This window comes from Taurulus bubalis (assembly GCF_910589615.1).
Source record: "Taurulus bubalis genome assembly, chromosome: 16".
NCBI lineage: Eukaryota > Metazoa > Chordata > Actinopteri > Perciformes > Cottidae > Taurulus > Taurulus bubalis.
In genome coordinates this window covers 17,822,901-17,849,677 of record NC_136604.1, presented here as the reverse complement: position 1 = coordinate 17,849,677, position 26,777 = coordinate 17,822,901, and the positions used below count along the sequence as shown (strand labels likewise).

Sequence of the window (26,777 nt, the reverse complement as noted above, 5' to 3'; positions counted from 1 at the left end):
GAAGACGGTTAAACAATGTGATGGATGAGCCGCTGTGTGTGTGTGTGTGTGTCCTCAAAGTAATAACATTTAATGTGCTGCTAGTAGAACGGAGTTAGTGGGACTGTAATCAATTATTCTCTGCTCTGTAACTCCGTCTTAAGATGCACTAAATAAAATGTAGCCTCTTCATATTTCATCTTGGGAAATCTTTTCTCTTTGCTGGCATTTTTCTGAAGAAGATCACAAAAAAAAACATCTTTCACAAAATGATCAAACCAATTCATACGCTTCAGTTGGTCATGTTTAATTCTTAAGGGGAGAAACAGAACAGCTTTATTTTTTTAATCAGTACAGAACACAAATCACAACCAATATCCATCCATATCTAAACACATCTACATGTGGAAAACACCTTTTCAAAGAGCGGAAGTTTGGAGGGGCAAGCAAACACAGACTGCAACCTAAAACACGCGCGTGAGAATTTACACCGACTGGGAATCATGCTGCGGCTCATTTCATCTAGCAGTTTAGTATTAATGGCCATCTTCAAAGCACAAGCTACAAATTCAAAAAGGAGAAAACACGAAATGCATAAATGCCAGATTTGATTATAGTTGGGCCGGAGATAACTTAAAAAAAAAAGAGAAAGAAAATACAACAATAAACAACAAAATATCAGGAGTTAAGACTTCAATTCCGAGATAAAAATCCACCCGCCCGTCTGTCGTCCCCACCTCCCTCCTCCGCTGGGAGCCCCGCCCAACCCCCCCAAAATGTTGATGCCCCGCCCAACCCCCCAAAATGTTGATGCCCCGCCCCCTCCCCCCTACATCCCCGAGTCGTCCAACCAGCAGCTTCCTCTGGCGACTATGTGGCGTAGCGTTTGGTCCACTGTTTGGCTATCCTGTCGTGCTCCGGTCTGTTTGTCGTGTACTGTGTGGCGATGCTTCCCACCAGAGGGTCGGCTGCGAAACGGACAAACAGAATACAAACATCAGCATTTCTACAAACATCCTCGTCCTTTCCACTTTAACATCTGTTCCGGGGTTTATCGCAGTGAGAGATTTCGATACTAAAATAGCTCAAAACTAGGTTTGCGGAGAAACAGTGTTACAGACCTGACCATTAAATCAAGTAGTTCATTATAGGATCACAAAATGTGTTGGTCAACATTTCTTTAGTTGAGGAAAGCCTTCCGAAAAACATTTTCATTCAAATAAGCTCACACACACTGGTTCTCCTGGTTCTTCGTGAAATTTTCATGAAAAAAAAATGTAATCTAGTTTTCATTCTGTGTACATGTCCATATTCCTAAACAATAGGATAGGATCACTGTTTTATATAGGAAGAAGCAGTCATGTATATGCTATGTATCATGTACTTAAACCTCATTTTATCTATTAAATAAAAAGGTGGGAATGCGTGTTTTTTTTGTCAAACCCAGTAATTCATCTTAAAAACATTTTTTAAGTATGAAGGTAATTCATCAGTGTTACACACATTATCCACAATGGCCTCCTAGGAGATTATAAAGGGATCACTATCACTGCATTAGCTGTGTTGCAAAAATTCAGATTGACAAATGTTTATAATTATTGCCCGACCATTCACAACAGGGGTCGTTATGGCTACAACTATCAAATAAAACGTGTACTGTATAATTACACAGCAGTTAGGTGTAAAGTTATTCTGTAAAATACTGAAGACTTCTGCCCGTGACACACACACCTCCGCACACCGCTTACAAATGTTGCAGTAAATGCCGTTTAAGTCTGAGAACGTGTCTCACGAGAGGCTTTTCCTCAGGCGGTCTGAGCGCCGCGCCACCTTCTGCCTTCAATCTGGATTTCGAAAACCAGAGCGGCTTAAATCTGGAGATGTTCGACGTTAAGGCTCTGTAATATGAGCTGGAGTCAGGAGGAGATCTAATGAACCGGATCTTTAAAATCCTTTAAAGTGAAGTGCTGTAAATCATATACGGCCGCCTGCATGCAACAGCCGAGATTACTGGATGGAGAGTTCCTGCTGATAAAAACCATCGAAGGAGGAATGAAACAAACCCTGCAACCAAAAGGAGTTTTGACTCCATATTACGCATTCGTCGTTTCATTACTTTAATAAGTGCCCTGTATTTAAATGGATACCTTGCTTATATGTCAAAGCTGTTAATTTTGAATATAAAAAAGGAAAAAAAGCATTAAATATTGTGCTCAGCTGTGAGCGGATGCAGCGCTCACCAGGGTTGCAGTCAGTGAGCAGGGAGCAGATGGACAGGAGGACCTTGGAGATGGTGAGGGCAGGACTCCAGTTGTCCTTCAGGATGTCCAGACAGATCACCCCCTGACTGTTGATGTTGCAGTGGTAGATCCTCGTGCGGAACGTCACCTGGACGCGGACAAAAGAGAAAAGAGGAGTCTGTAATCCACGGCTTTGTATATACTTTTCTCTCTTATGCTAAAATAGTCAAATTACTCCAGTCAGGCAAACTACGTTGTGAAGTGTCACTCTATACCGGATCCGAAAAGTCAATTTTAACTCCTAACCCACGGAGCAGAAGTTTCATCGACTAGAAACTGGTTTGCTTATTCCTTCACATATACATTGCAAAATTTGGAAAATCACCTTTAAAAGTGCAGCTCAATAGATGACATGTATGCCCATGTGTGGCAAACATGTCAGGTCAGTGTGAATTCACGTTTTTTTTTTTTTTTTTTTAAATACAGTTTGGTTGTGACAGCTCCTCCTTTAAAAAAAAAAAAAAGGGAGAAAATGACCTCACACAATAGAGAGAGGCCTGGGGAATTCAGACGAGAAATTTGAGCTGCTGATTTTATCGAGCAGCATTGCAAAGCACAAGGGCGCCCTCTAGTGGGAGACGTGAGAACGACGCCCCTTTCAAATGGAGCCAAAAGGGGCTTTCTTTGCCTCGATGCTATTCACAGCTCACCTTGGGTGGTTTGAAGGGGTAGTCTGGCGTGAAGGCGATGTCCAGGAAGAACACGCCCCCCTCGTAGGCGGAGCCCGGAGGGCCCAGGATGGTCGACCTCCACTCATAGATGTTGTCTCCTTTGGGGCCGGCGCTGTCGGCACACAGAAGACATGGATTCTTGATGAACATTTTAGCGGCCGGCAAAAACAAAACCACATTCTTTGCGTCATTTTTAAATGGAGACAAGACATTTAAAAACACACACACACAAGTGACGACTCAAAGCATCCGTATGTCGACGAAGGAAAAAGGGGCGACCGTGCAGACAGCTGCCGAGTCTTTGTCTGCACATCACTCGCCAGCACGAGCAGCCGCCTTCACACCGCCACGTCCTCGTATTGCCATTTGATTAATTGCTCTTTTGTTCAGGGAAGGAAAATAATAATAATAATTGCAGACGTTTATTTGTAATTCTGTAAATGGCATGATTACAGGTGTTTTGAGTCCTACTTCAGGATTCCTAAATGGCAATCGGTCCAAACCCCCCCCCCCCCCCCCCCAGAGAGCTACACACACACACACACACACACACACACACACACACACACACACACACACACACACACCTCAAGATCATGGCTTCACCAGACAGCCTTCCCACGAGGAGCCCTCAGGTTTAACCTTTCTCTGTTTATCTTCTTGTGCACTGAGGCTGATTCTCCACATCTGCGGAGCCACTAAATAATTACCATCTCGCCAGTCGGGACTCGATTGAGTCTATTCCCCATCCGTGTCATCTTATTGGTAATTCATTAAAACAATAACGCGCAATTGCCCGTGTGAGTCATTATGCCAACACAGTGGGAAGTGATGAGAAAAAAAGAAGAAGAAAAAAAAAAAAAAGAGAGAGATCAACACGACTTCGCTTGCCCGTGGAGACAAAGCTGCAGCCGCTTCACAAGAGCCCTGATTCAACAGCCGCGTCGGTTAGCGGTTTAAACGCCGGAGATACTTTCGCACAATCGACTGCTTGATGAGGCGCTCAAAAACGCCACCTTTCCAAGTTTGCCCTTTTATTTTGAAAAACGATTAGCCAGCCCCTTAAAAGCTCGTTTGGATGCAAATGTGAGACTCCTTTCCGGTGAGGGGAAATGTATGCAAAACATGGTGTACAGCAATAGGCGTCTTTGCATAAACAAACGCATAATAATCTATTATTCCGATGCAGCAATTTCCAGAATAATTCAGCGCACAAATCCAGTTTCTGTGCACAGAGCTCGTGCGGTAATCAGCAGCCTCTGTACGCCGTCTGCTCGGAGTGACGACAGAGGAGGTAAATGTCAGGCGATAATCTCGACTTCTGAAGCAGACGCTCCAGTCCACGGCTGAGAGGGAGAGCTGAGACTCGTCCGTGAAAAGGAAGCAGACGTAGACACACGGGCGGGAATCTGAAGCTTCGTGAACTAGTCCGAGGCTCCAGGCCGCTGACTGGTGGGTTCACAGTCTTTAAAACTGCTCTCAAAGCTTTGCTGGCACATGAACTTCAGCAGTAAACAAGTGGGCAAAGGGCCAAGAGATCAGATCAGTCCAGATTAATAAAGCTGGCTCTGGAGCTCATACTTTCCATGGCGTCTTGTTGGAGATGGAATAAATTCTCACTGGACCGTTTCCAGCTGATAAAATGAATAAAATGCCGACATCTATAAAATAAGCAGAAATTGAGCAATCAAAGCAAATATCAAAATCAATAAAAACATTCTGTGGAAGTGTGTTTCTATGTTAATAACCACGATAGATGCCAATAGCAAAGTAAAGCAAAACATGTCAAATATGACGGTTTAAACTGACTTTGAGAGTCTAAATTATTTTTTGGGGCCCAGTAGAGAAGTTATTCTGTTCAATCTTCATAGTCGTTTGATAAAAGCCTTTTTTTTAAAACGTACATGTTTACACCAAGGGCTTTTTGTTGTTGCTGAACTAGAATAGGAAACGATACAACACACAATATACATTTGTTTTTGTGCGTAAATAAAAATTTATCAAGACACATCTTTCATTTTCACACACACGAAACACTGTTTGCTTCATTTAATGTTGTCTTCATATAATACTGCTTTAGTTATAAACCATACCTATAGCTCCATGCAAACACTGTGCCGAGGGACACTAATCAGCTAATAAAACAACGGGGCATCATAAAAAGGTGGACTTGCAGAACACCTTAAGCCAAATACCAGTTTTGTGTCAGACTATTTTTAGGTCGCAAAATGCAAAACATTACAAAGGTCGGTCTTACTACACTACCCTGTGGTGTGTGTGTGTGTGTGTGTGTGTGTGTGTGTGTGTGTGTGTGTGTGTGTGAAGCCAAAGCTCTACCAGGGACATTAACATTGACCAATGGGACAGTCTTTGTACATTTCTACGAGCGACCAAACCCAAACAAGACCATATTATTCAGATTGAATGTAAAAACCGCCGAGGGAAATCCAGATGTGAAAACACTGGAGGAGAACCAGCAGCTTGGTATAACACATGCATGTTGTTATGGGATGGGACTCCTGATATACTGGTCGCACCACAAGACCTCAGTCTTGCCAAGAATAGATATTGTATCATTTCCCACTGAATCAACCCGACTGAGCCTTTCTTCGGCCTGACGACAGAGGCCTCTCACATCCACAGCGAGCCGCAGAGAGGCTTCCTCCCCGCCCGCCTCCAACGCACACAAAGGCTCCCCAGTGCTTTGTGTGCGGCAGTAATGTGCCACACTATCACTGTTGTCATTCACTTCAATATCAGGGGAGGGGGGGCTTCTTCTGCCACCTCTGTGTACACGCGCACTGCAAGAAGAGTGCTGACATTTCAGCCGACTCATTCTTTATAAGACTTTAACCTTTCAAACAGACACACACACACACACACACACACACACACACACACACACACAGCGAGTTACCCGCCCCAAAAAAGAAAAAACACGGCTCTTGCAGCAGGAGAGAGCAGTAGATAAATACAGCACTAGTATTAAAATACAATGAATAATCACTGTTGAGCATTTTAATGAAAAGTTAGAAAAAAAAGCATGTATTAAAAATGTCAATGTAGATTTTTCTCACAAGCAAAAAAAACAACAAAAAACAAAAAAAACAGCATTTCTAGTGCACAACAAGCTACTGTATGGTATTCATCTCACGTGAGATTGGGTCACCATGCCAGCGCACGTGTGCATCACAGAGTCATTTTTTTATGTTGGCGGCCATGTTAGCAGGTTGGAGCAGCTGCAGCCTGCGGGAGCAGCGCGGCTCAGGTGCATCTTCTAGAGCGCCAAAGCCTCTCCTGTTTGTTTCCGTGAGCAGCGTGCTGGTCACAGCAAGAAATAAATAAAAAACAAACATCTTACCAGCTACATTGCTACAGCTTTGACTTCTATATCTGGAGAATACATGAATATCATGTCACACACATGAAAAAAAAGAGGTGAATTTATGATTTATCTTGAACTCAACATTCCCCGTTTCAAAATAAAAGCCCCCCCAGAGTTTCCCCCCTGTGGACAGGATCCCGTCATTGTTAACACAGGGAGGTTTAACTGCACGCGTGTGCGCTGCAGCTTGCGTGTGCGTGTCGGGCTTTTGGAATTGATGCGTTGCAGTGTTCTGTTTTTGACACTGATTGCACAAATCAAATTAAAAAATTATCATTATCAAATCATCATTTACAGCCAATAAAGAACACCTATGCTGTGGTGCCACTGCAGAAAAAAACAACAATTCATTCTTTTCATTTATGCTTATTACAGTTTTAACCAAGTAAGTGCATAAGCCAAAACAAACACCAAGGGGATATACTGTATATTGCTTTCTTAGCAAAATTTATTTGATTTTCAGTTTGTCTTTCAGTGTAAAAGCGTCAGAAATCCTCGAGAATCTTTTTATCTCAGTATTCCTCCTTCTGTACTGAGCTCTTCTTATCACTCTGTATGCTTAAATTAATCTTTGTATTGTTTAACGAAGCCTTTGAGTCCCCAAAACACAGCTATGCGAGTCCCGACTCGCCAGTGTAGAACTTAAAACACACACACACGGCTTTATTTTCAATCACCACGATCTGCTTGTATTGTATTGTGATGACAGAGCGAACCACTGTAATAAGCTGCCTGACGGAGACGATATAATGACTCCACTTCAGAGTGCCGAGGAGACTCCGTGCAACAGCACCCTGCACCCACCCCGCTAATTTAATACAATGGCAATCAGCCTGCAAATGTTCATTCAGAGCTTTATGAGGATGAATATCATGTGGTCGCACATGATATTTTGTATTCCTCAACCGAAACAAGAGTCAGATTCCACTCGGCAAGTTTAGATATTTTTTAGACATACAATTAAAGCCGAGTGACACGGAGGACATTCATATCATGACATAAACTCCTTTTATTAAGAAATACAGGGGCATTGCAAATGCAGCCAAAAAGGCCATTGATCAAATATTATAGTTATTACATCACTGTTACAAATTAAAGCCGGCAAATCTTCACACATGTAAAACTTAACCTAAAAATGTATGTTTAAAGTTGGATGGAACATTAAAAAGCAACAACAATGCATTGGGGCCGACTGCTGCTCCATAACGTTTTAAATTCTCGCTTTTTAGTGCCGATACAATACCTTAGTTATGGCACAAATAATGCAACTTTCTTTGATATCTTTAAGTTGAGAAAACATAGTTTAAAAAAAAAAGCTTTAACCAAAAGTTAGATTACTGTTTAGTTAATTTAAGTTTACTAAGAAATGCTGAAAGACCCAATATAGACATGTTAGCTATAAAGTTCAAATGATATCGACTCCTTCTCCCGACATGGCAAACCATTGAGCATATTTTTGTAAGTTAATATGCAAGAGAAAAGCTTAATCACTAAAAACTATTGTGCAGTCTAATGATGACAATATTGTAAATGGTGGACCCGGCTAAGGAGGATGTGGTTCATTTGGCTATACTATGCTATGCTACGGCTAGTGTGCATAATACTGACCAGCTAGGACAGATGGACATGGGTAACATGGTTCCGGCTTTATTCATTAATTTAGAAAGAAACCTTTGCATTGTGGTTTCCAAGAAATGGCACTAAATTGGGAATGCAGTCGACGTTCATTAATGGGCGATTCTTCCTCACCACATCTTGTGAAGTGTGGAGTACCGCAAGGCAGCTGCCTCGGTCCACTTCTACACTTAATTTATTAAAAAAAAATGACTTCCATATACACTCACGATAAGTCCGGCACTACAGTAGGATGACACTACTGAAAGCCAGGTGACCAAAATGATGGCGCTTGGAGCTAAGAGGGCTTGAACAGATTCAAACTTAAATGTATTAATTTGTATAGTTGTTTATCATGGACTCCCCGTATCAGTCACAGGCTGTGAATGTGACACCTCAGTAACTGAATTACTGAGCACTCTGGTGTGGTTGACTGAATGACAACGCCAGAATTAGAGCTCCGTCACTTCATGAGGTTTGATACTCGGGCATACCTGTCGCTGACGGACATGAAAAGAAACATCTACTTCCTCTTGCTGCCCAACACAACAGCCCGGCACACAGAGGGGGAACTCCTTCAACTTCAATCTGTGCCGCAGCAGCAGGAGCGCCGTTTCATGGCTTTGTGAAGAAACAACGGCGTACGGGCCAGCCACTTCCTCTCCAGGGAGGAGGCTTTTTATAGACATGGAGAAGCTGTTGAGAAAAACCTCAGTATTCTCAAACATGCAAGCCGAACGACACGCCGCAGAGGTGGGTGTGAAGAAGCGACTGTACCGGAGGATGGGGGGGAGGAATCACATGCAGGCCTGTCAGACTCTTGAAAGCTAACAAAATAAGTGATTTGCACAGCTCAGAAATATAAATAAACTTGTCTTTCAAAACATCAAATTTGTCCAACCCTACTTAGCACTAATTACCCGACTGTAGACAGCTTATAACTTTTCCTCCGCTGTCATGAGCCCCAGACCGGAATGTCAGGAATCTGCCACGACACCCGAGGGCAACTTCTCAAAAGAGGAGACGCGGTGGAGTGCGGCGCGAGAGCACACGAGGCGGAGAGAGAGACGGAGACAATTAAGTGCGAACGTCAGGAAGAGAGCAATAAATAAAGTAGCTGTTCGAGGGAGGGGAGAAAAGAGGAATAAAACATGGTGAATGAAAGCAACACAGGGCGGGTGGGAGGGAGGGAGGGAGGGGGCGGGGCCTGTGATGTCTGCAGTTCACACTTCAGTGGCAACGAGGAAGCAAAAAAAGAAAAAAGGAGGACCTGCACGGTATTCCCTGTGTGGAGTGCAATTAGATTTCGATGAATGACGAATGAAAGAGTGCTCGTGAAACGAAGTTTGCAGCGAAGACGATGGACACTCGTCCGGGATGAGTCTTTTTCGGCATCCGACGGTGTCCATTTTAAGAGCGGCGAGGCCCGATACGACCTCAAGAGGAATGAGACGTCAACCAACTGAGTCATCGATGTGTAATCCATTAAACGGCATCTGCGAGGCGTAGCTGTCCAGCTCCATTCTTACCCTAATGAGTAGCTTCTCCGCTAAATGAAGCAACAAAACCACACGCACAAAAAAATAATAATGAAAGAAATCCCCTTTCTGCACGTGGTGCTGAATAGCGGGATTGGAACAGAACAAAAGCGAAGAGATGAGGCCTTTCTCCACGCTGCTGGCGAGATGGAAAGATAAATCGCTCATCACGCATGTTTGAAGCCATTTCTCTCAACTCTGAAGCATTTTCTTCTCTGGATAATTTACTGATCGATTAAGTAAATTGTCTGGTTTTCTTATTAGTCAACAAAATCTGATAGAAAAAAACCCATAATGTTAATACTTGGCTACCCGGCCTGTCTGTCGTACTCAGACTCAAGTTCATTGGTTCATACAAATATCAAGTTTTACTTGAATGTGTGATGGACTTCGTTCCATCTCATCTATAGTCAACCAACACTCTGAAGTCCCGGAGAAGGATTAAAAACAAGAACACGGCAACCGGTGAATAGTTTGTCTCTTTGTTGCACCAGGCTAAACGTTCTGTATCCAACATCGGTCTTGTACATACTACCACCTTATGTATAGTGTTTTCATATTTGATCTCTTTCTTATTATAGTGTGTTTTTCTGTTGACTCAGAGTTCTGCACAAACAATTCCAATGTGTCTGGGACTGTTGGTCTGGGCACAAATGGCAAAATAAAAAAAAAACCTTGAACCTTGTGTATTCTCCGTTTCCCTTTGTAGAAAACGGAACTTCAAAAACAAAAACAGCATCTCTCGTCAACAATCCTGCATTCATTCGTCTCATTTCCTCACCGAGCGATCGGCGCTCCCAGCTGGCCTCAGTGTGAGGAGTTAATCCGTGACGCCACGGGAGGCTTGTGGGTGCAGCTACAGTGCACAGCCTCCTTTGACTTGAGCTCTATGACTCACACAAAAACACAGGCTGAGGAGCGATGAACGAAGCGGCTGCCGGGGAAACCCAAAAGCTCCTCTGTGGCCGGGCTTCGTCGGCTAAATGCCTGTTTTGGGTCTCGGAGCGTGTGCTTACGAGCTCGCCCATTACGCAATCGGCTTCGCCGTCGAAGGTCTCGTCATCCCGACGCCCGCGCCGGCTCGTCCTGCCGACGATCAACAACAGACCCGTCATCGCGGCAAAGACGCCGTCAGAAAAGACTTTGAAATTTCCCTCCTTCCTTTCTTCAATAACGTAGTGAAGTAAAAAGGAGTTTCAACCCGTTTCGCTTGGATGACAATACACCGATCGCATAGATTGACCCCAAGTGATCAACGCAGCAGAAACGCACGACCCACCGGATATTTATTTTCTCCAAATATCAGAAGTTATGCTGGGGTGGTCCGTCTTCTTCGACAAAATGTAAAGAGTACAAACTCCAGCGAGCTGACGCATCAACCAGAGAACAGCCATGAGTCCGTTTAGCTCACCGACTGAACAATTCACCTCCAACAGGTTGTTAAGACGCTGGCTTGAAGGGACTGAAAAGGTTTGAATACAAGTGCTGAAACAAATACCAAAAACAAGACTTTCTACGAAAGAAGCCAAATATCTGAAATATTAAATGGTTGTTATAAATACAAAACCATCTAGAAGAGAGGTTTGCCTAAAAATGTAAATAGATGAACGTGAAAGCTTTCGATACTTGGTGCCAGGGACATATTTCAGTCCCTCAATAATAACGTTCCACTGAAGTGGGTAAAGAGCAGCGAACAACAAAGAGATGGCCTTGATGTTCTATAAAAAGGTTGTGAGCGGTGAACCACTCACTCAATCCTTCATCGACTGAGAAGTCTATAGGCCAACAAACAGAACGATGAAGCTCAGACCGGCTTGACCTTGATCTCTACATCATTAGTAACATTAAAGGATGTCTAAATGTTGTTCCATCATGTAGTGTAAATATGTTAAAAGCTAAAACTTAAAACTTCTGAGTGGCAGAAGAAAAACAACAACCACCAATAAGTCATTTTCAGACTCAGCATGCAAGAAAAACGATTTTCTATTCTGGCGTCCAGACATAGACGAGCTTTTTAACCTTCACATTAAAGACACCGGCATGAAATACAAATTAAATTTATCATAACGGACTCAATGTCCTCTGTTTAAATAAATTAATTACCTGCACTGAGACACACGTCGATGACCCACATGATGTTTCTCATGCACACATTCATCCTCCATTAAAACCGTTCACTCACCTGCAATTCGGTGGGGGATCCAACGTAATGTCAGCCAATTCCTTCTGGATTCTGCAGAAAGCAGAGAAAACACAAGCATCAGAAGCTGAGCGCTGAGCCAAACCCTTTAAATCCAACCCGACACGCCAGAGGAGGCCTGATGGACACCTCCATTCTTGAGTTAAATAACTTAAATCATGTGTCAAACTAAAGCGTTCCAACCCTCAGGAAAAGTTCAACGTCAGCTGAAGTGGCCGCTAATAAGGAGGCCAGACTCCTGACTTGTTCTCAGCTGGTGGAAAAAGTGATTAATACTTAAGAGACTTTCAGAGATTTTCAGTTCCGTGGTCTGTCCTCAACTATTCTTAGTCGACTAACAGTCATATGATTTCGGGGACTCATTGATTAGTTGATTCAATTGACACATCTGTAGAACCGAGCCCTACAAATTGGCAGTTAAACGTCACCTTTTGGCGCTAGTGGAGAGGAGCTTGGAGGTCTTGTTCATGCTGGCTTTGCTTTCTCGTTTCTTCGGGGTGTTCACTTCCTGCTGCTGGTGATGAGTTGACGATGACGAGGAGGAAGAGCTGCTGCTGGCACGGGAATCTTCATCCGACATACCTAGCCTAGAGGTGGAAACACAACATTTAGAGGAGGTAGACACACAAAACCACTTCTGTCCTTTAACATATTTACTCCACATACAAACGCCATTATTAAAAATGAAAAAAAATAACTGCAAAGGCTTGATTCAGGGTAAATGATTAGATATTGTGTAAGATTTGAGATATTAATACTCTTCAGGTTGCACTCCTGGATTCGGCATGCATCCAGTACACCAATTACTCGCACCGTCTTCCTCTACTACAAACGGAAGTGGGTTGTCTGGACCGAATTAGGTTCAAGCTTTTATTTAAAATGCACAGCTGTCAGGTGGCACACCTGTATTCCGAATTACCAACGGACCCCCACTGTTCCTCTCGCACACCTCGTCGTGTCTCATCAAGCACCAACTGCCGCCAGAAGGCGAGTTAACTTTTAATTTTAGTTTTTTTTTAAACGGAACCTCGCACCCTCGTGTTTCTACGGAACATTTAGCGGTGACCGCAGAGCGCGAGCTGTGGATCCCACGGACTCCGTCGACGCTTCCGTGGTTTTAACACCCGGGCCCGGACCAGCCGTTGACCCTCGTGAACTGGATCCATCAGTCTAAATCGCCACTGTGCGGATTTTATTGAGGAACTTATCGGCGCGGAGTATTGCTTTTCTTTCAGAACGCCGAATTAGAAGAAATAACAACAACAGCTATTGCAGTTATTAATTATTATTTTTTTGCTGCGACAAAGAAAAAAAATAATTTGCTGAAATAGTTCGGCTAAAGGCCTACTTCTGGTCTCGACAAGCACACGGAGCGAGACGCGACCACAGGACGGAGAGGTCGGGATGGAAAGAAGAAGAAAAAAGCAGAAATGCATCGACGGGGGCCGATGTCGCAGTCGACCCCCCCACCCCCCAAAAAACACACCAAACACTTCAACAATTTACAGGCGGATGAAAACTTTCACCGAGAGAAGTCAGCGAGACGCCGCGACGCCGTCAAGCCCGTTTGTTGACGCGTTAAACCCACATCACGAGAGTCGAGACAAGAAGACACCACGCCGCTCACTTAAAGGTTTTCCTTGGCGTTTTTTTTTTTAAAGCTATATCCGTCGACATGCAGCTGATCTCAGACCAGCCAGGCACAGGATGGAACGACTCCTAAATTCTCCTTCGACGGCAACACGGACACATTTATACTGCCCTCCCCCTAACAACAGCCTCTAGACAAAGACACACGTTACGTTAACTGACATAGTATTGTGCGTTGTAATACAAATATGAGAAGTATTTGGTACCTTTCTTTGTGTGTGTGCACAGCCTGTGTGTGTGTGTGCCTCCGCCGCCTGGACGCACCACCAGTGTCAAAGCGCCGACGATGGAGAGGAAGTAGAACTTCCGGTCATCGTTTTAAGAAAATAAAAGCACGGGGAAAACGGAGGCAGCGATAATGTAAAGATAAGGTCATCTTCATTGATGGAGCAGAACAACAAGTACAAGAACAGCATGTAAACACATCATTAATTTTAAATAAATACTATTCAGCAATAGTAACTATGTTGTAGGTTTCTTTTTTTTCTTCTTACATCTGACAATCGATCTGTAGGTTCAATCAATAATTAATCATTATCCAACTATTTTTCATCCACATCTCATAAGGTTGATTGGTTAATCTTTTTAATTTTTTATGTGTTCATATTTGTATTATTATTATCATCTATAACCAGTGATGGATCGTATACAATGCGCAAACATATTTTTGAAAATACTTTAAAATAAATTAATCTAAAATGTATACTTTTATTCGGTCTAAAATTATTGCCATGTCCAATGTAATGACACACTTCGCAATGTAAATAGAGTGTTGTCAATAGTTCGACACAGTTGAGGTTTTTATTGAGGCTTTTATTTTGCAGGGTTTCAATCGCCTCGTTTCCGGGATCAACGTGAACAATTAACAAAAAATTGACGCCATCGCTGGACGCGTGCCTCTTCTCGCCGGAAGTGTTGGTCCAGCAGGAGACAGTCGACCCGACATTGTAATCTGGATTCATCATTTTTATTCTTTCTTTATTCGTTTGTCAAAGAGTGATGACGGAGAGAGACAGGCTGGATGTGTCACAGGTAATTAAACAAAAGGGCTAAATTACAGGATATTCAACGGAAACATGGCAACTCTGTTCAAAACCATTATTAGAAAAGATAGCCATTCATTTAAAAGGTGTTTTCTCGAAAAATGGCGAATATGTCATTTATTTATGAATGAAAATATTCTTCATTTTGCTCAAAGTAAATCCATTGGGATGGTGAATCCTTACTGTAACAGTATTTCGCTGTAATGAGGCAACAAAAGCTGCATAATCTTGTGCAAATTCATAAGACAACTCAGTGCTGGGCAGTAATAAAATCTGGCTACTGTTAGCCATTAACCTGAGTTACTACCCAACACTAAAAACAGGGCGACCAAGAGTTGAGTGACAGTTTTAAAAGGCCATTATACCTCCTGATAAAGAGGCCCGACATGTGAAATGGGTTGTGCATTAAATAAACATCAGACAAAGTGGTTGCCATGAGAGTCGTACACAGTCACAGAGTGGCCCTTTATGTAGCACCTCCTCTCTTGTTTTTTGAGTTTGGCTTCCCCAGAGGGATGTTTCCGCTGAACTTTTCACGCGTTTCAGTTTATATTTACGACTCCAAAGCCCAACAACGTGAGAAATAAAAGTCCCTATATTGTCCCGGGCTGGATGGATCCTCTCAGGGGCAGAAATGAGCGTTGGACACTGAATTTCTTCCATTCTGTGCATTCTGTATTTGTTAGTAATTATTTAATGGTAGGTCGCTACAGGACACATTCATATGCAACATAATACCTGTCATTTCCATGTAAGTGGTGTTTTCTGCGTCGCATACAGAACAATTAGCATTATGACAAACACAACCACACCACAAGGGAACCTTGAGGAACCTTGAGGGCCATCACCGGTATCATCTTTTTGAAACAGCATTTAGACCTCCTTGTTGGAAAATTGAACTTACAAAAAAATATATAATGGAAACAGTTGAATGAATTAAATATGAAAATCTCACATAATGAAACTCTCCTTTCCGTGTCTGGTCAGAATTCACACGGCCTCATATTTGTAAGTACAGTGTGTGTTGTCATGACTGTATAATGAATGTGACATGAACGTTTATGCAAAACTAAACATTAGAAAAACAAACACTGTCAGCCACATGCTGAGTAGGTCAAACTACGTGGTTTGACATCATAACCTGTTTGTCATTTTGGCAGCAGTAATGAGAGCACGTCTCCACTGCAACACGTTAAACCTGCGTAATACACACACACACACACACACATTATCATGCAGACCGGGTGCATTTTTATTCACAGATCAACTTTGGCCTTTTCACTCCTATTGATCTCGTACCTCTCGTTGCAATTGTGACACTATTGTAGATGCATCAGGGACTTCTCCTTTTTCTGTCAGACTCTTCCTCCCCGCAGTGTGTGAGGAAGGGAGGGAGGAAGGATGAGGATGAGGGCTCCCCCTCCCCCTCCCGACACGTCAACCATAATTAACTCTGCCACTGTTGCTCCACTTTGCTGGTTTTGCAACGTAGTCAGACACGAAAACCACAGCGACGCTTTGTCTCCTGTTCAGAGCGAGGCGGACACAGTTGCTGTGGAAAAGGACCGTCAACAAGTGTGAGTTTGTTCAGTGGTGTCGTCTGTTTTCAACACACGATAAGCCTGCAATCAATCATACACACACACACACACACACACACATGCACACGCTCACACACGCACGCGTACACCACCATTAACCCACCAGTTTGCTAGAAAGCTCTTGCAGCATATAAAGGGCATTCTGGGAAATGTAGGAACTGGTTAAAATAGAAATGAATGAGAAAGTAATTGGAAAAACTTGGTAAAATTAGACTTTTTTTGTTGGAGGAATGCAATTTAATATCTAATAGATTGTTTGCAGAGAAAATAAACGTGTGCACTCAATGTATATTTCATATCTTGTTAGTACAAGATCATAACTGTGAGATGATGTGAACGTACACACACAATACATGATCTGATATCGTGTTCCCAAAACAATCACTTGAGCTGACTTGCGTAGAAAAGAATACAATATCTTATTCACGCAAGAACATTATTTGTTCTGACAAGATATTACCTGACATCTTGTCTGTGCCAGATAATTATTATTTCCAGCTCACAAGATCCACATCGCTCAGCGAACAAGATACAAGTCGTCTCTCGGGACTTCCGGGACTGTAGAAAGTTAATAACATCCCAGAAGCATCGGCTCTGAAATAACGCCTGAAATCCACTGAGTGACGCTTGACAGTGCGAGAGCAGCCGAGAGGAGGGTTGACTGACAGCTTCACATTGGTTGTGAAATAAAAAAGAGGAACGTCCATCATCTTTAGACCGTCCTGTCCACTTCACTGTCACGTTCACGTTCAGGCTCTCGTGTCCTCACTTGAGTGGTGTTTGAAATGTGGGGCTTTTTTGTCCGTATTTCAGCTCATGGCTTATGTTTGACCCGAGGTAATGAGCAAGTTGTTCTCTTTGGACATTATAAATGAAGTATAAACACGAGGATGACGTCACATTAGAGAAAAATATGATAAAAAAAGATGATTATCTACGTAACTAAAGCCAGGTTTATCTCTTCTGATCCGATTGTCTGTAACAGCAAGAGGAAACATCACAGCATTCACAGGTTCATTTAAACATGCTCATTTTATTCTATTTTGCAGACTTTTGCAAAAGCTGTTGATTTGATGTTATAAAATATGAAATATTTCATAATCTGACGTGCCTTCTCTTCTGCAAGGCATCATTTTGCCTTTGCCACATTTCTGCTCAAAATGAAAATCAGTGGCAACAAACAGAAAAATATGACAGCCAACAGGCATTTACAACCACAGAATATGTGTGGCCTGAAACCACTATCATATCAATCAACATTCTCCCAAGAAACGCAGCATAATGCGTTGTGTGTGTGTCTATACTCTGGTTTGAAATGTGTGGTGAGTTTACGCTGACTCGCCATTTTATTCGTCCGGACGGCCGGTGGCTCCAGCATCAGTCGGCGCTCAGCCGCGTGGTGGGAAAGAGCAAAGCGTGTGACCTTGAGTGACTTTGAATGTGGCGCCTGGTTCATCGAGAATGATGAGGAAAGCTAATCAAACCATTTGATTGGTTGACTTGTGGATGAGAGACTTCAGGATGTGCAAAACAGACACCTCTCATACAAATTCATTCGTTTCAAAAAAGGCTGCGTCCGCCATAATTCTATGGGTTTGACTGTTATAAGGACGACAGTTGCTTCATCCTCCGTCTGCACCGTGTAGAGTAAGCAGTAGAACTACAAAAGTAGCCTCATGAAAGGAAATAGGCAGCATGCTTGTTCCCACCCTCACAAAAAAAATGTCTCCAGTGAGCACTGGAGCATCAAAACTACAGCACTTCAGAGGGGAAAGAACATGATTGAGATACCTTTTGAGGCCTGGGAGAACAGATTGAGATACCTATTGCGTCATGCAGAGGAGGAGGAGGACCAGAATTGGCCTTTAAAGCCTCAGGAGTAGACGGAGCCATCTTGTTTCGTGTCTGCAGGGCCGGTCCTGGCCGTGCGATGATGTAGGAAACTTTAAGGCCAACATCGGAACACGGCGCTCATCGTCTCCTCCGGCGCTCGTCCAGATGACAGAGAAGACGAACCCACGCTTTTGTGTGAAGAGAACTGGATCCGGCGTTGGAGGCGGGCTCTCTGTTAATTCCTTTAAAGGTTGCTCAGTGGCACGAGAAGACAAAATGGATCGACTGCAGAGCGATGAAATCACCCGGATCTCCAGCATCGCATCAGCGTTTCCTTTAACTGTTCATTCACGTGGACGAAGCACACAAAATAACCTCGGCTACTAGTGCATTTTACAACTTTTAGGGCGATACTAGTGTTCGTAGTGGGAAGTTGATTTATCTTTTATATGTAAATATATATATATTTTTTTATATCCCATGAGTTTCAGGCGTCTATTTCCCAATGTGAGTGTATGGGAAAATCCGGAGGTTCCAAATCCCAGCTCCCTTCCTGGTTGCTTGATTTAAGTTAACCAGACTCAACTTTTGCAATGCGATGTCATTTAGATAGATAGATATATACTTTATTAATCCCCAAGGGGAAATTTCAGCATACATACAATTTTAGCATACATAGAAGCAGATGTTCCTGGTAGTAAAAGTGTAATTTGAACCGTATAAATATGCTGGTATCCTGACTGGTGATGGAGGGTTATGGGACTTTCCAAAGTTTTAAAAATCCTTTTGGTTACCTCTGACACCTCCTGTGCTTTATGTTTGGTTTGTGAGTCTGTTTGTCAGCAGGATTACAAAAAAACAACTGGCCCGATCGTCAGGAACCTTCAGAAGAGTGTAGCTTAGACAAGAAAGAACCAATTAAATGTTTGTAGTGGCCTTCTAGTATGGTAGTACTCTGCATTATAGAATGCAGTCTAGACCTGCTCAATACAAAAAGCATCTTGACATAACATCTTGAGATCATTTCTTTGCCTGTGGACGACCACAGAGGAGTGAAGTGGTCACAGAGATGAGCGTATGTATGTATACACGCTGTAATCACACGCACACACACATCATATCAACACAAGAGACTGAGACAGGGTCCGTCACATTACAGCCAGTGTTTAATTGAGTATTCAATGAGTATGTATTCTCACAAGGCATTAAATGTACAGCAAACTACCACTATCGTCATACATGGTGATGGGCTCACTCCATGCCAGAAATAATACACTACATGACTACATGTCCACTGCCTGAACACATATCCTGATGCCATGCACTAATATTGACCATTAGCTGTAAAAACCACTGAAAGAAAAACAAACTAAATGCACTCACTCGGTATGATCATTTTACATGAAACCATCACATGGAACGGGAATAGTACACGCACGCTTTTAGAGAAGAGGATGACGAGGGTGGCGACAATGTTATAAACAATGCAATAACGATAAGAACGACGACGACAAGAACAGTAACAGTATTAAAGCTTTTCATGACCATATCAACATTCAGTGTATTGGAAAATACAATCCCAATAGACTCTTTGTATAAAAAAGAAGCTTTTCAAGTCAGCATGGAACAAATAACAGTTCGTTTCTCTGGGTTTGGGGGAGGGGAGGGTGGATGACAGGAGCGGGTGTGCTTCCATAGATTTCGGAGGAGGTGTTGGAGGTGTGTGTGTGTGTGTGTGTGTGTGTGTGTGTAGAGTAGGGTGAGGGGTCCTGGAGGGCTGGTGCTGGTCTATGTGGCGTAGCGTTTGGTCCACTGTTTGGCTATCCTGTCGTGCTCCGCTCTGTTGGTCAGGTACTGTGTGGCGATGCTTCCCACCAGAGGGTCGGCTGTAACACAGGAGGAATGGACAAACAACGTATTTATTGATTATTTAGATAGATAGATAGATAGATGGATAGATGTATACTTTATTCACCCCAATGGGGAAATTAGTTTGTCACAGTAGCAAGTAAAGCACAAGCAAAGTAAGACACATAGAAGACACACACTCAATATATACAACAAAACAGCAGAGCGTATTAATTTAGGAAATTAAACAATAAAGAAAGTGCAAAAATGCAAAGTATGTGAAGTGTCTATACTTGTAAGCGGTGCAAAGGCTGTTGATGTTGATGTTACATCCAATTTGGATTGATTGCTGCCCTTGTCTTAACTAACATTTCATAGTTCTTTCATGTTTCAACTTTTATTTTAATTGGTTTGTTTTGTCTGTAAAATCAAGAAGGACAGATTTGTTGAAACTTGACATATTATCACCTCATTAAGACGTTATTGGGGGTTATGTTTGCACACCCAGCATTAACAGAGCAACATTGACTTTTCTTTGGATTTGTGTTTGTGGCCACCTAATAAATCCAATCTCTTTTCCCTCTTCGGTCTCCACCAACTCCACAAGGAAATCTGTGACTCTTCAGCTGCTAAATGCTCCACTTTAATCAACAGCCGACACATTTGCCTCTTTGTCGACTGGAGCTCAGCGGCCAGCGGGTTTACCAGACTTTTATCACTGAAATCAGCTGAGAACAGAAGCGGGAGCTACGTTTTAGGAGAGCCATGACGATTAGAAACAAAACCAAAACCAAAAGATTGACCACAAACTGCTCGGCCTGCTGCCGTCTGGCATCCGGTCTGCTCCTTATTTATTCGCAATTTCGTCACACGTTTACATTTCTTCATTTCATATTTCTTCATGTTATATTGTAACTTATTGTTATATTGTCTCATTCTGTTCCTTACTTTACTTCACCAAGATTTTCTTTGACAACAACGCCAATTATTGTGAATTTGATAATGAATAAGTTGAAACTTGAGCCCCAATGTGCTCATAAAATGTCATCGCAATTTCCCTGTCAGATTTGAATATTTCTTGTTGACAAGAAGAAACTCTGATGGTGGCCCTAGAAGAAAGGTCAGGAGGTTCGTTAAAAAAACATTCGAGTTCATCCACTGGGGACCAAGAATATCAACAGGAAATGTACTGTAGATCCAGGCAGCCGTTTTGGAGATGCGTGACACCGTCATGGACGCAAACCTCTCACACCTTCACAGAACAGATTTCCTCAAAAATCCTCATCTGTGCGAGTGATATTATATTTACTAGGACACGCAGAATGTTTACACACACACACACACGCACACACACACACACACACAGCCGTGCGCTGCTGTTTGACCACCTCTCATCAGCGTTGACGGTAAAACATTTTTAATATCACATCCAGTGAAACCCACAGAAGAGACAGAAGTCAAACGCATGCAGCTCCATCACTCCGGCTGTTTGTATCCGATGTCAACACTTTTATCGACGGCGCAGAAAAAAAAAAGAAAAAAAAAAAGGCGCCCGCCGCTGTAAATCGGAGGTGATCTCGGGCGGGCTGAGGCTCCCGTCTGTTGACACGCCGCACACGTCCGGTCAGTCAACAGCCGCCATTATGAATTCCCACCGGCTCGCCTATCGATCGCGCCCGCTGCTCAATTCGTCGTGCCGCCGGTCAATTTCTCAGCGAGGGGACGGCGAGGGAAACGAATTCCTCGGAGCCTCGCACACACACACACACACACACACACACACACACACACACACACACACACTCTGCTGGGCTGCAGACCGTCTCCTGCGGGGCTCGGCCTGCTGACGGAGCAGTGTGATGAGCTCGGCTGAGCAAGCAGCACAAACACCCCTCAGCACTAATCCCTGCTCGGGTTTCAATGATGTACAGGCTTATTCCTATATTTCTGGATGAATGGATGCCTACATATCACGGCGTCGTAGCTTGAAGCATCTGACTTCCTCGGTGACGACTTGAGCCAAAGACGGAAATCCCATTTGGGACTGCTGGTCGGTGAAAGCTTGGGAGAGATTTAGTGTCGTGAATCATCAGCATTATGTTATTCCATCCTCGTCTGACTGAGTGATGGGTTTTTTTACGGCAAAAACTAAGGTTGGCCTTTTGAGATGAGGGCTCCTGAAGAATGGCATTCTGGGTTATACTGTGTTCCCACACCAAGCCCAAAGCACGGCTCACCACGTAGGGTTTGAACCTTTTTACATTCTTCACACTATTACTACCTCTTCCATCCTTCAGTGCAATGAGGTCAACGCTGTGAATTTCTTTGAGGAGAGACTCGCCCACACACCTCCAGCCACGGTCATTCGGCACAGCTATAACATCCTTTGACCTTGGACGATGGACGACACTTCATGCAAGCGAACCGTCTCATTCTTTGTGAAGCAAACCTTCGGAAAAGATGCTGGTTGTAACCTAAAGACAACCGATCACGCTTCTTTTGATTCCCTGGTGAAATGGACGCCCACGTGAAAGCGCTTCAGACTAATGGAGGAAAGACTGATCCATGATTTCTCAAATATGTCCTCCATCGGTTTCTGCGGCGTCAATGTTAAAGTGACCCACACATTCTGCTGCAACACAAAGTACGTGTGCATCGCAAAAGCATTCGTAGAAAAAGATACTTTGACAACTTGCACAAAGTTGGATTGTCGACTTCCAAATAATGAGCCCGAGGCCTCAGTAGGCTTCAAACTAAATGCTTGTTAAAACATCCAAAAGCATCTGAAACCTCCTTTATGCGATCGGTGTAATCAAACTGGACGGCAGCCAACCACACAGACAAGATCTCTTTTCAGCGCTTTTTCATGTGCAACACCACGAATGCCTGCGAGGAGAAACTGACAGTGAGCATTTTGTTATTTCATTATTTGTACAATTCATTGTGTCGAGCTCACAAAGGCAAATAAAAAAGAATTAATTGCGGTGGAAGGCAGCCAAGAGGAGGCGACGAAGCCGTTTGCCTTCAGACGACACGCTGAAGGAACTTCTTACTTTGAGTTTTTTTTAAGGTTTTAGAGGCAAAGCTCCTCTTCCAGGTGGCTTAATGGTAACCAGAGTGTTGTAAGGTCCAGAAGACGACGAGGCAAATATTCAGATTCCAGACTCAGACTCATTTTCATGGTAATTTGCCCCTCTTTTTGCATCAGCCTCTTAGGTTGGCGTAAAGCAGGCGCTGCCCTGGCTGAGTATCCTGTCATCAATCCACACAGTAAAGCCTCCCGGGTTGGGCATGTGTTATTACAGGTTTGACAAACTGACAACCCTGAAGCTACTGAGGGGGGAAAAAAGAGCAGATACCTTCATTATAAAAGACGAACCGTATAATATCAGCACATATCAGCCTGATATACGATCCGGCCCCCGACAGCAGCAGCAGAAAACCCTCTGGCTTTGTTAAAGATTTTGAGGTTGCCTTTTGGACGCTCCACAGGAAAAGACAAGTAGGAAAAGGGATGACATTGGACAGAGGCCCGGGGCTGGATATGAGCCCCAGATACACTTTGACATGGCCCCCACCCGTATGCCAACAGGACGCCCCAGGTAGAGCTCTGCCTGTGGGACTATACTGGGTTAAATGTGGCATGACGGTTGATTAACTGTCATTCCATCCGCTTCCCCCGCTTTAATGAGCTACATGCCAATGATCTCCGCCTGCACGGGAGAAGAAAATCTTCAAGACGGAAAGGCGGCGGAGAGGGAGGGAAAGATATTTTTAGGGGTATTTCAAGATCCAGGGCCCACTTTCAGCACTTGAGGCTGGGTTTTAAAAAACTTAAACAAGTGGTGAGAAGTGCAGCGATTGGACTGATTTGATGAGGCAAGAGGCAGAAAGAGGCAGAGTAAGCTGCGTGTAATAGGGAGGAAGGAGGAAGGAGGAAGGGGGGCAGGGTTTTATTTTTTGCCGGGTACGACAGGGCGTCGATCAAGTCTTTTTTGTATCACGCTTTAAAGGAATCGGCTCATTTCATCTCGCCAACATCTGAGAACGTGGAGGAGGAGGAAAAAAGCTATTCTCATTTTCGCCCACGGAGGAAGAATCTACACGGCTACGTTATCAAAGAGCAATCCCCGCAGAGAGGACACAAGCTATCATCAGAGGTCTTCACAATCAGCACTATCCCCCCCCCCCACCTCCCTTTCACTCTTTCTTGTTTGTTGCCATCTCATTCCCCACCATTCACATGTGAAATAACCTGTCACTCTTCTTCATTCTCCTTTCTTTTCTGGCACATTTCTCCCCTGTTCTTTCACCTCATTGCTGTGATATTGGACAGATTTTTTATTTTTTTTTACAAGAGCTGCTTTTACCACCTCTGCTTGTTCAATTTAATCCGTCGTAACCAACAGACAGTAATAGTATTGGCAGCTGAGGAGCTGTCTAACTGGGAAATGACCGGTTTAACGGGTCCATAAAAGCTCAGCTGGTAAACTGGACCATAATGGATCTAATTAGCTTGAAAACTGTTGACGTCTTCTCCCAGAATGGTGTCAGCTGTTTACAGGCTTGTGTTGAGTCAGCCAGTCCTGGTTAAATATTGATTCAACTGCAATGAAGGGGGCATGAATACCCAGGCATACTGTTCATGAGACAACATTGTAAGAGGATTGTAAGAGGATGAATGCAAATGCTATGAAAATGTGAAAATACTTAGTTTTAAGCCCACAGTGGATTTCCAATCCAACCGGGCGATTCCGATTTTCTTTTTAAGAATTAGAATTGACAGCAAAACAAAAAAAATATTGAAATTTAGAACACTGACTATTAATTAACTTAGATTTCTCCAACACTGTTAAGTTTCCGGAAGTTAAACTGACCATAAGTCCCTTTCTAATCACTATTTTAAATTGCTGAGAAAACAACGCTATTTATACAAGTTATTGCCGAAAAAACTACATTTTACTAGATTATATTTTACCTTTCCAATACTCATGTTTACTGAGTAGAGCTTGATTACATCATGCCAATGCAGCGTTATCTGCTTGGCTCCGAGCCGGTCACTGTGATTACTCAGGAGCAGCATGCATGGGTCTGAATTACAATATGACAAGAGTCCAATCAGCTGCTCCGAATGTGTTACGGTTGTTCCTCCACAGCATATTTTGGATTTTCTGTTGTGACAAATTGTGAGCTTTATGTCTTCGCCCCTCAAGCTAAATAAGATGGGCTACTACTTGTTCATCACACGACAGAAGGTTCATGCACATAGATTAAAGTGTTCCACCTTCTTTAGATCACTGTAATTCATTGTATTAATTATTCATTCGAATGAAGCCATTACAGAACATTTACCTAATGGAGACCTCTCGTTTGAAATCTCAGAAGCTCTAACAGATGGACGCAGACGGCGGCGCTACACGAACCCGCCCGTCTGTCCTCTGTGACTGCGGCTGCTGCTCTGCTACAAAGAGTACGACTCCAGCTTCAAAGTGACACACTTCCACGTACATTGTCCACACAGAATGGATATGTCAGTCAACCTGCCACTGCGAAACTTGGAGCGGGGATATGACAAGGAGAAGTGTGTGTGTGTGTGTGTGTGTGTGTGTGAGCGGATGCAGCTCTCACCAGGGTTGCAGTCAGTGAGCAGGGAGCAGATGGACAGGAGGACCTTGGAGATGGTGAGGGCAGGACTCCAGTTGTCCTTCAGGATGTCCAGACAGATCACCCCCTGACTGTTGATGTTGCAGTGGTAGATCCTCGTGCGGAACGTCACCTGGACGCGGACGAAAGAGCGTTAGAGCAACAAAAAAGAAAACCACAAATATTTGCATACAAGTTGCATCATTAAACATTTTGAGTGGGATAGGATTATTATTATAACAGCAACAAAAAAGGTCCTGGGGCTCTATCCTTTACTGCAAATGTAACAAATGTGTATCAATCGGCTTAGAAGCAGGAACGTCTGTAAACCAGTCTGCATTTATCGACAGCATAAATGCATATTATATATGTGATATGTATGAAAAGCTGCTTCAGTTCACTAAATCCCTGAAGCCATCCGAAGGAATCAGGACAGATGTTCACAAATGAATCTGCAGCCTCTTATTGGAGAAGTGCTCAAGCGTCATTACGCACCGCCACCAGTGTTTACCTTCATTTAATTACATGTAAACAACAACGACAGGCTCCTACAAAACAACCACACAGTTCAACGCCTCTGCTTTCAGCTCTGTTTTGGTCTCCACCGAGTCCTGAGGGACATCTCTGGCTCCTCAGCTGCTAAATGCTCCGCTCTGTTCATCAGCTAGTAGATAACTTTGTCTGCGTTTATCAAAGCTTTTTCCACTGAAAGCAGCTGCTGCTGGAGTCCAGATTGAGACTGAATCAAACATCAAAGTTGAGGGCTGTGAAAGCAAAACAATGAGCTGACTGCAGACTTAGTGCTGATTCTCTGTGGATCCATTGTTCATATACAAATAATGATTTTACAGATATTGAAATAACACATACAGATGTGAGGCCACTGCAGGAGAACGCAAACTGAGTGCAATCTAATTAAGTACTAAGTATATCTAGTTAGAGCAACATTTCCTTCGGTGCTGCACCAAATTGTTATTTTCATTATCAATTATAAAACTAAAAGAAAATTGGACAGGATTGCGACATCCTCAAATATATTACCAACACCAAACACATATATTTAACACACATGATATAAAACAAGGTGCTACACTTTGCTGCTGTCCACAGAAGTACATTGCTGACCGTCATCTACTGCAGGAAATACACTCATTGAGGAAAACTACCTCAAACGGCCCCACTTCAAAACATCAGAACTATCCCTTTAAGGGATTTTCTGTCTATTGACCAATCAATCAGTAAAAAAAAAGAACAAGAGCAACCTTGTGAGCACAGAAACAACTTGAACAGTCAAGCTGTTTCTGTTTCTGATTGATTTCCAAAGTCCAAACAAGCCGATATATAACGGATGCCAATACACTGATGCATTAATAAACATCTGCCTCATCTCTGGGCTCTACAGTAAATGCACAGGTCAATACAGCGGGGAGACGGACTGGGTCCCTGTGGATCCGCTTCAGCCAAAGGCGAAG

The 26,777-nt window shown here is 43.3% G+C and overlaps 2 protein-coding genes across 4 annotated transcripts in view; both read right to left on the bottom strand.

Annotated features, from left to right (window-relative positions):
* Positions 1-265: 265 nt before the first annotated feature.
* On the bottom strand, positions 266-13,755 carry LOC306748776 (ubiquitin-conjugating enzyme E2 E1). 3 transcript variants are annotated; one of them, XM_079231988.1, is made up of 6 exons: positions 13,544-13,755; positions 12,116-12,274; positions 11,670-11,720; positions 2,930-3,062; positions 2,220-2,367; positions 266-947 (listed from the first exon to the last, which is right to left on the bottom strand). In XM_079231988.1, the coding sequence occupies exons 2-6, from the start codon at positions 12,265-12,267 to the stop codon at positions 850-852; spliced, it is 582 nt and encodes a 193-aa protein (XP_079088114.1). In that variant the 5' UTR covers positions 12,268-12,274; positions 13,544-13,755; the 3' UTR covers positions 266-849. The 3 variants fall into 3 exon arrangements, with proteins under 3 accessions (XP_079088114.1, XP_079088116.1, XP_079088115.1); XM_079231990.1 differs by lacking the exon at positions 13,544-13,755 and adding an exon at positions 13,214-13,268; XM_079231989.1 differs by lacking the exon at positions 13,544-13,755 and adding an exon at positions 12,446-12,453.
* Positions 13,756-18,962: 5,207 nt separating this feature from the next.
* LOC306748775 (ubiquitin-conjugating enzyme E2 E2-like) overlaps positions 18,963-26,777 on the bottom strand; it is a 52,510-nt gene continuing 44,695 nt past the window's right edge. Inside the window, exons 5-6 of the mRNA XM_079231987.1 lie at positions 25,291-25,438; positions 18,963-19,700 (exon numbers count right to left, since the gene is read on the bottom strand). Coding sequence (XP_079088113.1) covers positions 19,603-19,700; positions 25,291-25,438 — 246 coding nt within the window. The 3' untranslated portion in view covers positions 18,963-19,602. The remainder of the gene's footprint in view (positions 19,701-25,290; positions 25,439-26,777) is intronic.